Genomic DNA, 18,876 nt, shown 5'->3' with positions numbered 1-18,876 from the left:
TAACATGTGATACTTGCAAAGTTGCAAATGAACTGAGTTTCTTTAGCATCTAACCAATTTTATCTGTCACAAAATGGAAATTTGAATCAGTTTGCATCACCATCTACTTAAAAATATATTTAGCTTATAACCGATCATTAGTGTAGTAGAGTAATATTGGAACAGATAGATTATTAAATACAGTATCGACGAGATTTTTTTCGATTGAAACATTTTTAAAGTTCGATAGAAATATGATACATGACCAAAGTTAAACTTTGGATCTTTTTTTGTATATATTTGGAAAAACCTTACGTTTCTGGAGTAATTTTTGTAATTTAAGAAAAAGGCTGCTGCACACAACAGGTGAATCCTATCATTTAACAATGGAATAATAAAATGTATTAAACGTCTCTTACATACGAGGATGTATGGAAAGTTTTCGGCGGTACAACACTTTTTCCTATCGCATGCCGCTAGACGAATAAGATGCAAGTATTTTTGCATCGCCAAGCAAGGAGGCGCACCGCTCGCGACACCTTACTTACATTCTGCAAGATCCGGTGGTAAATTCCCGGCTGAACACAATTATTTCTGCTGTAATCTGCAAGGTACATTTGTGAAACTGTGTATCACACATTATAAGCGAATAATAACAAATTACACAGCTACATGGGACGTTACATAACGAAGGGAATGATTCGTACAGTATTTTTCGCCTGAAGAATATTCACAATCTAATCGTAAGCATGGTCACCCAAACCTGCCTATACCGATAAGCAGTGAACTTCCTTCACTATCAGTCCCTTTATGACCGAAGGCCAGACGACAGCATGTGACTTAATTCTGTTAATCTCTTCGCTCTTTTTGTAAATCAAACATCGACTGGGAACACTCTATCTATATGTAATCGATTGATTTAGGAAGGAGGCTTTCTCCACATCATCATCTAAATTATTGTGTATTCATAGTTGATCCTGATGTAAAATAAGTCACTTTCGGTTGCTATATGCAGGGTAATCACGGGAACACGTGTAGAGATTTTGAAATGGTTTTGTCTAATAGATACACTGACTCACGAGGAAGATTTTTGTGTATAATTTAGAAATAATTCATATAAATGGTCTTAATTATGATTAATTAATTTTCCTCGTCACTGTAAAAACAATTCCGATTCCATCGTCACCTGGAAAACAACCGCCATAACGTGGGAGAGCGGCAGTGATTTGAGAGAGCTACAAGCACATCAGAATTGCAAATGACACGGTGGTCTAGCGGTCAGTGCTGCTCTCGCAGCCGAGCGAAGCAGACGTGCAGTGTGTGCTCTCCGCCGCCAGCAAGGGCCCGCGCGCCTTGTTTACTCTCTTCGGCCGACACTAACGTGACGCCGTAGCGCTACAAGACCATGGCAAACCAATACAGAAGATCAACCTTGAAATTTACCTTTCGGAACGACTTTACCCGACCAAAGGCGCTCGAAGTGGAACGCTTTTTAAAAGAGGAAGCCAAGATCCCGGCTGCCGACATTGTCGGCATTCACTTTTCGATCGTCTGTAGCACGGTCTATGTAAAGCTCATAAACGAAACTTCATGCGACAAGGTGCTCCGTGAGATGAAACAAGAACTCCACTTCTGCCACGCAGATGGCAATGTTGGCAACGTCGAGGTCGGCCATGCCGCTGTGGGACTGCGGACTATACGCATATTCGAACTTCCATTTGAACTCCCGGCGGCAGAAGTTGTAGCGGCGCTCCGCCCCTACGGCACGGTACACGAACACGTGGCTGAAAAATGGACCCAGTTTAAGACGTATCCAGTACTCAATGGAGTACGCCAAGTGCGCATTGATCTCCAACGACACGTGCCATCCTATCTACAGATAGGAGGATGCCGGGCCATAGTTATTTATGACGGCCAGCCGAAGACGTGTTCCGGATGCGGCAAGGAAGGTCACCTTCGTTCCGAGTGCCTCCAGCGTCGGATCACACAACTCCCACCGAAGGACGTTGCACCACCAGCAGCGAAGACTATTCTACCCGTGACTTACGCGGCGGCGCTCACGACGTTCTCCACACAACAGACACGGCCGACCGCTTCAGCGGTACAGGAATCACTTTCCACGGACAAAAACCTGGATGATCCGCCGACCTGGCCAGTGGTGGAAAATAGTACTACGACTCTGGAGCTACCGAACGCGACAGACATTGACGCCAGCAAGATGGCAATTGATTCCCTTATTGTACCGACCGAAACGTTTGTTCCGGCGGAGCGTGAGTCAGTGCCGTCTTCTGACAATGAAGGCCATGTACGGAAACAGCGATCACCGAAACGCCGAAAGCGCCGTCGTCGGACCGTGTCGGACCACAGCGGTTCGCATTCGGCCGGGGAAGAACAACTGACCACTCAAGACACCAGCCGCGAAGCTGAGGCTCTTTCCACTGACTCCAACCTTGCAGAATAGACAGAAACACATGCAGCTTTTGACCATCAGCCCATTGACAGAAACAGTGAGCAGCAGGAAGGTACCAGTGCACGCAGCGAAGTGGCCCGGTCCCTTACTATCAAACATTCCGAGGCTATGGAACATGAACAGACATCCGCGCCCGCTTCGTGGGCCGAGGATGTCGAGACACAAGATCCCGATCCGCGGCCAGATGAGTCGCCGCCGGATCATGCAGCATAAGCAGCACAAGGAGGACCGCGTTCGGCGGGGGGTGACATCACTTCTGATGTTCGCTTCTCTCCAACTTCAACATGGATAACCTCGCACAAACAACGCGTTGCCAGGCTTACCGCCTGGCGACAATGAATATCAACATGATCAGTTCTCCTGTCAAGATCCAACTTTTGAAACAAACCATACGAGCCATTGGAGTTGACTTTGCTTTCCTAAAAGAAGTGAAAACGACTGCACTCCCGCACTTTTACGGTTACGCCACACACGTGACTCCTGGTAGCCCTGCAGACACCGGAGTGGCAATATTAGTGCGTGTAGGTATTGAAGTTACCGACGTTACGTATCTTCCCTCCGCGCGAGGAATAGCATTTACGGCGCTCAACACCCGATTCATTAATGTTTACGCGCCGTCGGGTACCACAAGGCGTCACGACCGCGCCAGATTCTACTCCACAGATGTCGCTCCCCTTTTCCTTGGACGATACGACCACAGCGTCTTCGCCGGCGATTTTAATTGCGTACTTCACCCCAAGGACCAAATCCCACATTACATGCCTTGTCCGGAACTGGGTGCGATGATCCAAGAACTTCACTTGTGCGACACGTGGGAAAAAGTCCACCGTAACCGCTCTGGCTACACTCATCTTACCAGTCATTCGGCCAGCCGACTTGACCGCATATATGTGTCACAAGATCTCACACAAGGTGTGGTGGACGCCGAACTATGGCCTCAAGCCTATTCCGATTATAGTGCCTATATCTGCACTATACACCTACGCCCCCAACAAGTCTGGCGCAGCAATGGCTTTTGGAAGCTCAACATAACTCATCTCCAGGACCTGGATTGCCGTCGGCAAGTTGCAGCAACGTGGACTGACTGTGAACGCCGCCACCCACGATACACCGCGACCCTGGAGTGGTGGCTCCTCTGTGCCAAACCAGCAATCCGTAGGACACATGCAATATGGCAAAGACGTGACTGCGTGGCATCGACAGACCCTCGATTTTTACAACGCGGCACTCAGGGACCTCGACGCCTTACCCCCTTCCCCGGAGAGACAACATGACCAAAGCAGAATCAAGGCTCACATACTATCATTGACGAAGCGCCGACTAGAAGGTGCAGTAGTCCGCTCGCGACGGCACGACCGAACGGTTGCAGAGGAACCCACTATGCACCACGTTGTGGCGGATAAGCGCCGACAACGCCAATATTTAATCACACAACTCAGGACACACGACGGTCGCTTATGCACGACCCAAGCAACCATAGTAAAGGCGGTGGAGGATCATTTTCGTCATCTTTACAAGGAAAGAACCGTCGATGACGAGGCCACTACTGAAGTGTTACAGCAGGTAACACGTACTATAGACGAGGCTACCGTGAATGCACTAACAGAGGAAATCTTACTCGAAGAAGTCGAAGACGCCGTGGACAAAGGTGCGGCCAATAAGTCTCCTGGACCTGATGGATTGTCCATCGAATTCTACCGGACTTTCCGTGACATCATGATGCCTCGCTGGGTTATAATGTTCCGCGAACTTATGTCTCCAGACTGTGTTGTGCCGTCAGCGTTTGTAGAAGGTCTTCTCATACCGGTACACAAGCCAGGTGGAGGGCTATCGATTAACGACTATCGGCCGCTTACAATGCTGAACGCCGATTACAAGATTTTCGCCAGGATTATGACGAGCCGTATTAAGAAGACTTTGCCGATGATCCTCGCTCCAGAACAGACGTCGCAGGGGGGAGAAGCCAACATACACATGGCCACCGGTGACTGCAGGGACTTAATAGCGATCGCTTCTGCGTGCCGTCTGAGAGCGGCGATCGTCTCCGTCGATTTCAACCGCGCCTTTGATAGAGTGCACCACAACTTCCTCATACGAGTGATGGACTGTATGGGATTGCCCCCGGGCCTCATCGACACCCTACGGCGTCTTTGGACCGCAGCCAGCTCACGCGTCCAGGTCAATGGAAGGACGGTAGGACCAGTACCCATTAAGAGGTCTCTACGACAGGGTTGTCCCCTTTCTACCTACCTTTATACAATCGCACTCGAGCCACTCCTATGGGGCCTTAACCACCGCCTATCTGGCATCACGCTGCGGGACGTCATCTTTCGCTATAGGACATACGCTGACGACCTGCTACTGCTGGTTCGTTCCAATGACGAAGTTCAAGTACGAACCTGGATTGAGCGATACGGACAGGCCGCAGGCAGTCTTCTGAACATCAACAAGTCGGCGGCGTTGGATATCGGGCGTGGTCTCGGACCGAAAGCCCTCGCTCCCCTCCCACCAGTTTCTGATCTGCGATATTTGGGAATCACGTTCAAGAACGATGTACGTAAAACAGCTGCAGCAAACTACTGACGGTTATTACAGATCATACGCGCAATGGTGCGACAGAACCTGCTCCGGGACTTGAATCAGCTACAACGTGTTGAATACCTGAACCTCTACGTGGCATCAAAACTCAACCACGTGGCACAGGTCCTCCCACTACCGCTGCAGATAGGTCGCCGGCTTCAGGCGGCCTTCAGTTACTACGTTTCCGCAGGTCGTATTTTAAAAGTACGATACGACACTCTTACCCTCCCAGTGCACAAAGGAGGGCTGGGATTGGTCAACGTCAGGGCGAGAGCAGCTGCCCCTTTACATGAGCAACATGAGGAAACGATGGAAAAGTCAATATACCTCTCTCACGGGTCGTTTACTACAGGTTCTGATGCCAGTCTCTCGCGTCCCGCCGGTGTCGGTGGCGCACGTCGCACCACAGCTCTCCCATGTGTCGACCTTCATTCTTGATTACAGCTATGCCAGCTCGAGCCTCTCCGCCACACGTCCACCAAAGGCGAAAGATTTTTATACCAACCTTCTGCGGGCTGTTCCCCACAACGTGGTGGAAAACAAGTACCCTACGGTTCACTGGCCAAGACTGTGGAAAACGATACACCACAACTTTCTGTCATCCACGGTACGTTCGAAGTGGTATCCGATCGCCAACAAAAAATATGCCACGCGACAGCGACTTTACACTATTGGACTGGCAGACTCACCTTATTGCCCAGATTGTCACCTCTTGGATACCGATGAACATCGTTTTACTTGCGCATCATCGTCCGGAGTTTGGCGACTAACACAGAAGATATTGGCTTGTTACCTCCGGGTCACACCTGATATGATTGACCCTCAGACCCTACTCTGTCCAGATGAAACTTACTTTCCGGCCGCAAAATATCATGCGCTTACATGGTTCAAAGGACTTACCGTCGCCTACATCTTTAGCGACGGAGAGAAAGAGCAGATTGATTACTGGTGGTTCCTACAAAATACTCACAATGCCCTCGAACGCACACCGAAATACCGTACGCACTTCGCAAATTATTTACGCAGCGTTTTCGTTAATCCCCCACTCAACTGGGGAGTGCCAAGCTGCGGTTAATGTTCTGTGCCGCATCACACTAACGGCTGAACGTTCTGCCTTGTCAGCCATGAGCGACGGAAGAGACAGGCTGCTGCAAGGATGCTGTTTTCCTTGAGGCACTAGCGAAGTAGAATGCCTCCGTTGCAGATGCCCTTCAAAGGCGCTGTTGGAGATATCAGATAACGATGGCGAAGCACCAAGTGGAACCAGTTACATTTATTGAAGAACCTTTTAGTTGGAATTGTATCAGTGATTTACATTTTTTTTTATTACTCTTTTATGCCACCTTTGTTGTTGTAACACTGAGTTTCTAGAATTCTCATTTGGACATGTTTCCTAAAAAAAAAAAAAAAAAAAAAAAGGGAAGAAAGCGGTAGAATGTGTGGCCGGAAGTCGAAATGTTGTGAAATGGAATTCCAGTTGGGCCACTTTCCTTCACTTTTATTTGAGACGGTGGTCTAGTGGTAGAGTGTGTGGCCGGAAAGCGAAATGTTGTGGAATGAAATTCCAGTTGGGCCACTTTCCTTCACTTTTATTTTTAACCTAGTATTCTCCTCTCAATGATCTGGAGATACCCCAGAAACGAAACGTGGCTTAGACTACACATAAGTCTGCAGAGGCATTTTACCCGGTTGAGATGCAGCCTTGCTTCGTTTATACACTCCTGGAAATGGAAAAAAGAACACATTGACACCGGTGTGTCAGACCCACCATACTTGCTCCGGACACTGCGAGAGGGCTGTACAAGCAATGATCACACGCACGGCACAGCGGACACACCAGGAACCGCGGTGTTGGCCGTCGAATAGCGCTAGCTGCGCAGCATTTGTGCACCGCCGCCGTCAGTGTCAGCCAGTTTGCCGTGGCATACGGAGCTCCATCGCAGTCTTTAACACTGGTAGCATGCCGCGACAGCGTGGACGTGAACCGTATGTGCAGTTGACGGACTTTGAGCGAGGGCGTATAGTGGGCATGCGGGAGGCCGGGTGGACGTACCGCCGAATTGCTCAACACGTGGGGCGTGAGGTCTCCACAGTACATCGATATTGTCGCCAGTGGTCGGCGGAAGGTGCACGTGCCCGTCGACCTGGGACCGGACCGCAGCGACGCACGGATGCACGCCAAGACCGTAGGATCCTACGCAGTGCCGTAGGGGACCGCACCGCCACTTCCCAGCAAATTAGGGACACTGTTGCTCCTGGGGTATCGGCGAGGACCATTCGCAACCGTCTCCATGAAGCTGGGCTACGGTCCCGCACACCGTTAGGCCGTCTTCCGCTCACGCCCCAACATCGTGCAGCCCGCCTCCAGTGGTGTCGCGACAGGCGTGAATGGAGGGACGAATGGAGACGTGTCGTCTTCAGCGATGAGAGTCGCTTCTGCCTTGGTGCCAATGATGGTCGTATGCGTGTTTGGCGCCGTGCAGGTGAGCGCCACAATCAGGACTGCATACGACCGAGGCACACAGGGCCAACACCCGGCATCATGGTGTGGGGAGCGATCTCCTACACTGGCCGTACACCACTGGTGATCATCGAGGGGACACTGAATAGTGCACGGTACATCCAAACCGTCATCGAACCCATCGTTCTACCATTCCTAGACCGGCAAGGGAAATTGCTGTTCCAACAGGACAATGCACGTCCGCATGTATCCCGTGCCACCCAACGTGCTCTAGAAGGTGTAAGTCAACTACCCTGGCCAGCAAGATCTCCGGATCTGTCCCCCATTAAGCATGTTTGAGACTGGATGAAGCGTCGTCTCACGCGGTCTGCACGTCCAGCACGAACGCTGGTCCAACTGAGGCGCCAGGTGGAAATGGCATGGCAAGCCGTTCCACAGGACTACATCCAGCATCTCTACGATCGTCTCCATGGGACAATAGCAGCCTGCATTGCTGCGAAAGGTGGATATACACTGTACTAGTGCCGACATTGTGCATGCTCTGTTGCCTTTGTCTATGTGCCTGTGGTTCTGTCAGTGTGATCATGTGATGTATCTGACCCCAGGAATGTGTCAATAAAGTTTCCCCTTCCTGGGACAATGAATTCACGGTGTTCTTATTTCAATTTCCAGGAGTGTATAAAGAAAGTTTTGCAGCACTGCAGCACATGAGTCAACTTTCATCTTTCTGCTTTCCTTGAATAACCAAACATAAATGCGAACATGATTCTTTGCATGGTAGGGTGAAAAGTCTGTCACAAAGGGTGAGTGACACAAAATTGCGCCAATAAGTCTCAATAATGAACCTGTGCGTACTAAGCTTTACCACAGGAGTGTTGTCACGGCTACACATTTACATTAAGAGTGTTTTTTTCTTTTTCTTGTTAATTTCTTTGTGGCCTTCAGACTTGGTTCAGCCAGCCTCCGATGTATAATATGTTACAAATCTTCGTTACATATTTAAACTGAATTCCTCTGCTCGCAATTTTTCTGCATTCAGGGTAAACTCAGGAAGTAGAGGTTTTGGTACAGTTATTATCAACAGGCATATCGATTTACGAGAAAGTTTTGCGTATATCTCTACATGTATAAAATGAAGTTCCCTGCTCGCTTCTTTTTGTACATTCAGGCTAATCTGAGGAACTGCTGTAAAGATGGTGTAACGATTCTTATTAATATGTAAGACTGAAATATAAAAAAGTTTTATGTATATTTTCTTTCTTTCTACACAAATAAACTGAAGTCACCTGATCGCTTCTTTCTGTATATTTGGTCCAATCTCATGATCTTCTGTAGAGATTATGATACGGATTTTATTAATAGGTAGACTGACTTATGTGGAAGATTGATGTGCGTAATTTATAAATATTTCGTGGCAAATTGGCGAAACTAGAAAGAAGTAGTCACTTGCCAGTGTGAAAACGATGGAATCTGGTGGTGAATGGCAGATCTCCTGGGACTCACAGCTCGGCAAGGCACCGGAATGTGTTCGGCTCTGTGTGCTCAGTGTGCACACGCGTTAATGTGTTCCTATATTATTTGTTTGGACACTTTCAAATTATAAAGAAGACTGGGAAACGAGTCTCCAATGGGGAGAAAGAGATTCAGACATTACAAAGATCATAAAGACACGGACACAATCTTATTGAATAGGACTCAGAAATTTCTCGCAGACGAACACAGAAGATTTAGAAATACTTGTACAGATGGTTGATGGATGCATTTAGAAATATGATGATAATTTCAGACAGTCAGTTTCTGCTTCCCTCAGATTAGCAATGACAATTCATACTATTGATTCAGTGCAAATTCTTCGAACAACGGGGAGTGAGCTACTCAACTTGGAAGTACCGTAATAAATATGACCAATAACGAAGAGATAACAATCTCATTCTGCGATGTGAAACTTATAATGTGAAAGAATCAAATGTTATAACTAATAATTTCCCTGCAATAGTTTGAGAACAATTGCATTGCGAGAAAAATGTGAATCCAAAATATGTGGTGTTTCATATTTTATGCTACAGTAAAATACTTTCTGAAAAATAATTCAGCAACTCAGCTTTGCTTAAATATAGTATGTTCTTTCAACAGTGCAGCAGATGAGCTGACATTCAGCTTTCTGCTTTCCTTCAGTGAAACGTAGATGGAGACAAATTGCTTTGTGTGGCATGGCGAAAAAGTCGGCCAAAACAGTCCATGACAAAGAATTGTGGCAATGAGTCCCAATAACGCATCACAGTGCGTACTAAGCTTCACAACAGAAGCGCTGTAACACGAGCTGAACATGTAGATCGGTTCTGTTTTTCTTATCTTTCTTTTATTTGTGCCAACTCAGTTATCCTCCAATACATATTGCATCCTCATACATACATACACCCATTGTTCCCATACAAAATGTTGTAAGCATTATGTGGTTGTAAAAATTTTACGTACATCACAATATGCTCTCATCAACGCCATGAGATTTCACTCCAAATGCCAGTTCTACGTGGAACACACAACATTCATGCCACTGGTAACCTTCTTGGCGCATGCTGCTTACATCGCTTTAGTTACATGAAAGTGATGATATTCAATTACCTAACATTTTAAACAAAATACTCAACGCCAGACAAGTTATCCGGCCATAGATAATTAATGTCATCCATGTGAGGCAAGATCATGTTGCAAGTACTTTATGAACATAACACTACTTACAGAAGAAAGAGCACATGAGTGTTCTTTTTTTACATAAGGACACCAGCCAAATGAGCGGCCTGTTTGCATCAGAATCAAAGGATATGATGGCCATTTTGTTCACAAGTGACATAATTGTTTTGTTTATGCAATGATGATAGACCAGTTGGTCATTTTGTTTACATAAGGAGATCTGGCAACCATATATGCTTGAGCTCTTATGGCTAACCAATAGGATAACACCTATTTCAATTTCCCGCCTTTTTTAAGTCATCCAATTAGGCTAGAGAAGCGGGGGAGGAGGTAGGAGTGAGGGGAAATGGATGATCTTGAATGTAACGTGAATTTGTTTACATAAGGAGATCTGGAAACAATGCAGACTGCGCCTGTAGGTGCTCTGCTCTGTACTTTGGGGATACAACGTCATACTGACAGGTATGCTCATACTGCCAAGTTCATTCTAAGTTTTTGGTCACTGAAATAAAATCACACACCCTCTCAATTTGTGAACTTTCATTTTATTTCCTGCTTCCCTTCTGAGTGCTTCAGTTTTTTGTCAGGCAATATACACCAACCACATTATATTTAATATTTATTTTGATATTTTATGATAATTTTCGTTTTTGTGAGTAATTTTTGAAGTTCCACAAATTCTATTTTGAACCAGTGAATCATATTGAAAATTCGTCTTCTGTGTCACTGCACATTGTAACGATGATCATTTCTTTCATAAGATACTTCGTAATTTTGACGTTGGGCCTGGTTGACCTCGTACACATGATGTCACAATCCACTATAATAAAAGAAGCCCCCTCGTTCGAAAATGGGCAGTTACGGGCAGTTCTGTAGGGTGCTCACTGAGTTAGGCCAGTTACTAGCACAGTGAGGGAGCAATAGCTTCAGATGACACTCTGCGTCTTTAATTTTATCAATCGATATTATATATAAAGAGTTTCTCTATCTAAAGCATATTTTCTTTCCCATTAAATACAGAAGATTTAGTAAAATACACTGCTGGCCACCGTAAATGCAACACCAAGAAAGACAAGAGGTAGCACAACAAAATTTATTTTGTAGATAACATGTTGACCAAGTATCAAATGATTACGTTTACAGACGTCTGTGACATGTGGTTCCTGCCAGAATCAGTAGCGAGAGTAGCCGCCATTGTGGGAGATACCCGCTGCCACACGTCTCGGCATTGAGTCAAAGAGACGTTGGATGTGTTCCTGGGGTACAGCAGCCCAAGCAGCTTCCACACGTTTCCAAAGATCATCTGGTGTGGCAGCTGGGGATGTAATCTGGGTCACTCGTTGAGCAACCATGGACCACATGTTTTCTATCGGCGAAAGATCCGGAGAGCGAGCCGGCCAGGGAAGCAATTCAATCTGGTTATTGACGAAGAACCTTTGGACAATGCGTGCCACGTGTGGTCGCGCATTATCCTGTTGAAATATGGCTGTGGCCGAACCCTGAAGGTAAGGAAGGACAACTGGCTCCAGCACCTCGGATATGTAGCGCCGGCTATTTAAAGTACCGGCAATGCGTACTAGAGGCGTGCGAGAATAATATCCAATACCGCCCCATACCATAATACCCGGTGCAAGACCATAATGCAGCTGTCCAGCATCCTCTCTCCACAGGGTCTCCACACTCGAATCCGACCATCGTGGTGCTGCAGACAGAAGCGTGCCTCGTCAGTAAAGACAACGTCATTCCATTCTGCCGTCCACATCCGTCTGTCATCACACCATTGGCGACGGAGACGTCTGTGGTTCTGCGTCAATGGTAGACGAAGCAATGGACGTCTTGCGGACAGACCACTCTGCTGTAAACGGCGTCGAATGGTACGCGCAGACACTGGATGATAGCGTTACAGACGCAATGTGCTGTGCTATGGTTCGGGATGTCACTGAGCGATCCGTCACTGCCATGCGCACCATTTGCCTATCAGCACGTGCAGTGGTGCACCGAGGTGAATGCGATCGACCACGTCGGTCCGTCGTACCCTCCTGCATCCAACGGTCACATATCCGCATTACAGTTGTTTGGCTTCGTCCAACACGACTAGCGATTTCTCTGTATGATAATCCACAATCTCGGTAAGCCACTATCCTTCCTCTGTGGAACTCGGATACTTGATCAAACGATGCTCGCTGTTGTCTACGAGGCATAACTGATCGTCTTGTGAAACAACCACAAGGTAAACACACGTGCCGAACGTACACTCGTCGAAATCGCCAAGCCTTAAATGGCGCTATGAGATGGCGCCACAGGCGCGCGTGATGTGCGTCTGCGCTGAAATTCTAATCAGTTGCATATCTCATCGCTGCAAACTCATGGTGTAAATTTCACTTGATTCGGATGCTTCCTTCAGGGTGTTGCATTTACGGTGGCCAGCAGTGTACTTCTGCGCTGTGTGTGCCAGATAGTTTATCAAGATTTCCCATGAGAGTGACGTTCATGAGGATGTTGGGCAATAGAGGATCGATAGCATGTGGATCTGGCCAGCGTCTGATCACTGTATACGAATAATGCTATGTCATGTGGCATGTTACAGAGGCACTATACAACTGATTCTGTGGTTCGAGGTCAGTCGCATTGGCGGCAGCCTCACCTCCATGTGGTTCTCCATGGATCTGAATGGTGATGTCAGCGACTTCTTTCCGGAGGATGCAATGGGAGGGACTTTTATTTCCTGTCTGCTGTCACAGTGGCCTATTTCCAGCAGCAAATATTTAAATCCCCTGAAGCCCAAGGCCATTTTGTCTGTGATCTTCTCCCTGACAGATACTCCACGTATGCGTTGAAGTACTACAGACTGGAAGTTAATAATTATAGACATAGGAGTTCCTCAGTGGTCAGTGGTACCGAGCGAGGTTTCGTATTCAGAAGACGTGAGGCTCAAACCATCGTCCAGTCACTCAAATTTTATTTCCATGATTTTCATGAAACTCTTCAGGTGGGTAGCTGGATAGTTGCTTTGAAACAAATGGTTGCAAATATTTTACCAACCTTGTGTAGTAGGAGCATGCTCTCTTTGTCTACCGACGTCGACATCAATTGAAGGATAAACTCTAATCTTCAGCTGGATCCGTAAATGACCGACGAGAAATCTTTATTAAGAGTAAACTACTACCTCCATGAAAGGAGAGAGTGGACTGAGAAGAAATCTGCTTTAACAATTTTGTTTCTAGCAAACGTACAGCCTTTCTTATGCTTCAGTGGTTTTCCGTTATTAACGCTTCTAATTTTAAGGCTCTTACGTTTTTAAAAGCCGTTTTTAAATGTTGTTGTCAATGAAATTATAAGTCCACCAACCACTATTTCTCATGTTTTGTCTCGTTTCACCACTCTTTGAGTTAATTTTCAGTAATCGTCTTGATTTCACTTAAAAGTACATTTGAACATACCTCCGTATCACTATTTTTTGCTTTGTTTCCTCTATCCGCAGTGATTATAATTTCTATATTTCTTTTTTCCCGTCGTGCATAGTTATTCTTCCAGAAATCCCGTCTGCTCCGCCCTTTAATGTATTCCATTGTTCCCCACCAGGTTTATCTTCGGCACCTACAGCCCTTCAGCTGAATTTCTCGTAAACTTTTAAATCATATAATTATTTATTTTACTAGAATCTTATTCATACACTTACAGGATAGGCTAAACTGTTACCACATTTAATCTCAAATGATGTCTTCATTTGAGTGAAATTGTCGTTACAATAACATTTGTTTTTAATCTGTCTAAATGTGTGGCATAGTGGTTTACAAGTAAAGTCTCAATATAAGTTTCAGCAGCTCCCTGGTTGAATTGATTGACGGTGAAATATTATTTTTTGTCACTTTATGAAACTTCCAATTCTGGCAATGGGAAATTACGTCGTGGTTAAGATTTCGGATTGAACTGTGCGCAACGTTAACAAGCTGAGAGACAATTAAGACATATTATCTCTAACAACTACATCTATTTATAAATTCAAGCCAGCCATAGAATTGACGACTGATGTACGTTAATCTACCGGTTCTCTCCCTGAGACTCTTTATCTAATGCTTCTCTTGCCTGCTTCTACAGTTAGAAATTAAAAAAAAAAAAAAAACACATACAAAGTTGGTTAAAGTGTTTGAGGATCTTGATAAAGATTATCTGTTTCATTCTTTCCCGAAAAGTAAATTTTCTGTTAATCCTACTCTCTGCTAAGACATTTTACATTCACACTACAGTGCATTTATGCAACTTTGATGTGTTGTATACTATTATAAACTTTCCTAAATTTTTGTCGCTCTGATTAGATGTTTCTTTTTTTTTTCAATGTCTGACGTCAAAAGAGAAAATAAATCGGTAAGAGGTTTCATGGTGTAGGCATATTTTTAGTTGTGATAAACGTAATCCTATCGATGTGCTTATGACAGAGATTGATACATTTTTCTGTCTTTTATGTTTGTAACGAGTTGAAGCGAATGATGGTAGCTGGTCGCTAACTGTACCATCTTTTTATTTTAATTCACTTATCTTGTTCATATGTAGCTTCAACTTATTCCTCTCGCTCTCTGTACACTTAATAATTTTCTCGACGTCTACGAATTTTAAACAGTCCTTATTTTAGCTGTTGGGGGCAGGTGTTTCACTCCCGGTAGTTGAACCCAATAAAGCTCTAACATAGACATCTAGCAGACGTCCAAAAAATTATGGGAAAATGTTGCGATTGAGTGAAGAAATCGTGAAAGCAAACTAGCATGTTTTTTGAGAATATACATTACAACTTTAGAGAAGTGATTTCATATTGTACACTGCTTAATTATGTTACTGATCGTTACAAAGGTATCTATGTTTAAAACTTTGCAGAGTCGTCTGCTCTAGCACACTGTATTTTATGATACCGGAATACTATACAAGCAACATCGTTTCCTTTCTGAGTTCTTGTGTTACAAATACTTGTCGTCTTTGATATTTTAATACGGAAAGCTTTCGCTGAAACTGATGTTAATGGGCATACAGCTTTAGACACGAAACTGCAGTAAGAAAAGGTAATCTCCTCTTCGATGAACGCTCCGAGCGTTTCCGCTGAGTCGTCTTTCTCGGTCAAGAACAGCAGGTAACTCCTGCAGCACGTGACCTTCTCGTTTCACGGCAGACGCTCACCCGAGGTTATTGCCTGCTTCACAGCAAGAGAAAAACTCGCGCCATGGTGCTGGTCCGAGTAGTGACCCAGGCGAATTCTTGTAAAGGTGTCAATGAGACCAAGGAGAGCCTTTCAGGAAACCGGAGCTATGCGGAAAGGCGCTGCGACCAAGGCCAGCCCGTGCAGGGTGTGCTGGTCCACGCCTCAGGAAAGCCCAACTCCGTCCGCTGGAAAGGCATCTACACCTTCAATGCTCGCCCATAACTAGTGAACGTGCACCTGTAATTTAACTGAGCAGTGAAGCCATCTATTCCTTTATGAATAAAGGATTCATGTCGGTATGATAAACACTGCAATTCCGTCGCAGAGAGAATTATTTTAGCACAGGTCAAACGGAAGAAAAAAGTAGCGACTACATTCAAGAACTATGAATCTAGTTGTACCTGAGAGGTTTCACATAGATAAAATTATTTGCAAATTTCTAACGTCAGTTGAAAAAGCGACAATGTGTTTCAGGAAAAGTTAAATACAGCAATCATCTGTTTGAAGGTTAATTTAAACATCACAGTGTTAGACAAGGCACTCTACTGGCGATTGCAGGTATGGTTTGCATTCTGTCGACTTAGGAACTGTCTTACCGGGAGACAGTCATAGGTACTCCATAGCTTAAGGTGGAGTACGAATAACGGCCCAACTTTCCGTGCACACAAGGCATTGCATGAAATGAATCGAAAATAAATCTATGGAATGAAGTGTTGTCGAATACTGAACACTCAGATTTTTAAAATGAGTTTTACCAACTGAACGACTTATAATTTGCAAGATGTTATTGAGACTATGGAGGGCAGCTATCGTGATTAAATTGAATATCTGGTACTGTGATGTAAAAATTACGGAAACTTATGAATCTTACCTCTCGAGTTCATCTCCAAGGCGCTTCGACTTGTCGGTTTCCAACGGCTCACGTAAATCCTCTTCGGTAAGAGATTCCTTGTAGCTTTTCCACGCAAGGTTTCTCATCCACCTGCGAAATAAATTTGTTTTCGTTATTTTAAATTTCTTCAGGACTAAGGTTTAGAGCTTACTCAAGCGTTTTGTGAGTCACGTAGGATATCATTGGTGTCAGTCCTGACTTAGTGAACAACATAGATGAAACGTTTTTATCCAAATATGTACCTAAGGACATCACACACATCCTGCCTCAGTAGCCAGATACACTTGTGACAATTGCGGCAAGAGATGCGGTGCTGCCATTGGCTTGACAAGTCATATGAAAAAATGCAACCCATAAACACACAGACACTGCAACAATAATCTACCAGATGTCGTGGCCAATATATATGTAAATATATTGTTATCATTTTATTATGTATGTCAATATCTAGTTTTTATACGAGACATTTTGTCTGATTTACGTAAGTGGAAGCTATAGGTGTACGAACAACATTAGCGTACATATGAGTTGCTGAAATTGTAAGCTACGATTACAGGGCACATGAGCAGTGGGTAATAAGCACACAACGAACGACAGCTATTTTTACATTTGTAACTTAATACAACAACTGACATTGTTGTTCTCTCGGTTGACTACACAATCGAAACAGGATGATACAATCCTGCAACTGTCTACAATGTCTGCCTTTGTTTTTTTTCAACAACAGTTTTCGCAAAATAAAACAAATTAAAAACAAGACAAGTCACAAACTTAAATGTCGAATGTGCAGAAACTTAGTCATAGAATAAATAGGTGACAACGCATAACTTAAAGGTGGAAATTTAGTTTCAGACAGAGAATTAGTGTTCTAACTGTAAATTTACGCGTGAAATGTACTAAATAACCACGCTAATTTAGCAAAATACAGGTAACGCTGAGACAAATTTTATTTCCCCAGGAAAAAAAAAAAAAATACACAGCATAAAGCTACTGGTCACGCTGGAGACTACCAGCTTCATAGTGCGTAAATGTAATTCTTTTTTTAAAAAAGCTGCTCTCATACGCCAACCGGTATGGCCGAGCGGTTCTAGGCGCTACAGTCTGGAACCGCGAGACCGCTTCGGTCGCAGGTTCGAATCCTGCCTCGGGCATGGATGTGTGTGATGTCCTTAGGTTAGTTAGGTTTAAGTAGTTCTAAGTTCTAGGGGACTTATGACTTCATAGTCCCATAGTCCCATAGTGCTCAGAGCCATTTGAACCACACAGCTGCTGTCTGCTGTTGACTTACACAACACATAATTTCCACTTGAAGTTGTGGCATACCAGCTCAATGCACCATGAAAAAGTAAAAATCAGTCTTATTGAGTTGCTTTTTATGCCCAAGTGATCACAATCTAAAGTGATCTACAAATATAGGATATAATAAAAACTTTCTCTTTACATTTGTTTGAAGCGCAAGTGGAAAGAGTGATCTTTTTGTGTTGATGCAGATTACAGCGGTCAAAAATTCTTCCCGGAAATAGTCCTCTGAGACTGCCAATGAAGAAGCTGAAATAATCCCTTTTCATAAATATTATTATTTTCTGTAAGATACAAAATATTACAAAAAGGTATTTACAAGTACGTTTTTCTTGAATTGTTTATATTTTCAGCGGGAAATTACAGTGGAGAGACATTTTCCTTGTGAAGAATAAATTGTGTTGCATATGGAGGATGATACTTCAGTATTCGCAACAACATCCGCAACTCAATCACAACACAACACAATCAACGTCAAAAACATATCATTTTTAAACGAAATAAGAAATTAAAAGAACGAGGCAGCCCCATAGTAATACTTGCGGCTTACGAAACGGGGTAGAAAGTACGGTTTGTTATTCTAACTAGCATCGCGAACTTTTCTACGTTTGCCAGAAGGATACTGCGTAACATTTAATGGTCTCGCCAAGTTCTCAACAACCTACGGCTATTGTGAAACACCAACGTCGTTTTCTTGGAAAGGACAAAGGCAGCAAAGACAGACATGGGTTACGAGAGTACAGCCTCGAATAATTGACCCTGTATATTCCGATAACTTCTGTAGGTATATTATCACAGTAACTTTGCGCAGAAGAAATTAAATTACTATCACAGAAATAAACAATACATTTTTACCTCAGTTTATGAATGACATATATAGCTTTTAAGCATCGAAAAACGCGTTCAGTAACGTATCAAGTCTATGATAACGTGTTTCGGCTTCGCACAGACATGGCGTGATACCAAAAAGATTTATTATATGTTACGTTGATAAACGTTACTTAATAACCTAAGTAACGTGCCATCTTAATTTGAGGAATGGTTTTATTTATACAGTTTTTAAAACTTTTCATGTTTATTCAAACAGATAAATTGGTTTTCATCGGCTTAACGTCAACAGAAATACGTTCGAAGTTAATGTAGCTTTATAAAGAGTTTGCTGTTTCATTTTCTACCGTTTAGAAATGATTGAGTGAATTCAAAGGTGCTGTATTTCCCTTGAAGAGAGCCCACTCGGGAAACGGCAACCACGGATGAAAACACTGGGAAATACGATGTTTGAAGTTTGCCGATTAGGAAACACCCGACGCTATGGG

At 44.3% G+C, this 18,876-nt stretch overlaps 1 protein-coding gene across 1 annotated transcript in view; it reads right to left on the bottom strand.

Annotated features, from left to right (window-relative positions):
- Positions 1-18,876, bottom strand: part of LOC126248500 (ATP-binding cassette sub-family C member 4-like) — a 289,894-nt gene that overhangs the window by 269,468 nt on the left and 1,550 nt on the right. Inside the window, exon 2 of the mRNA XM_049949538.1 lies at positions 16,241-16,351. Coding sequence (XP_049805495.1) covers positions 16,241-16,351 — 111 coding nt within the window. The remainder of the gene's footprint in view (positions 1-16,240; positions 16,352-18,876) is intronic.

Source organism: Schistocerca nitens, chromosome 3 (genome assembly GCF_023898315.1).
Source record: "Schistocerca nitens isolate TAMUIC-IGC-003100 chromosome 3, iqSchNite1.1, whole genome shotgun sequence".
In the NCBI taxonomy this organism is placed as follows: Eukaryota; Metazoa; Arthropoda; class Insecta; order Orthoptera; family Acrididae; genus Schistocerca; species Schistocerca nitens.
Note: the sequence above shows the minus strand (reverse complement) of the source record. Positions and strands in the feature narration are given on the sequence as shown.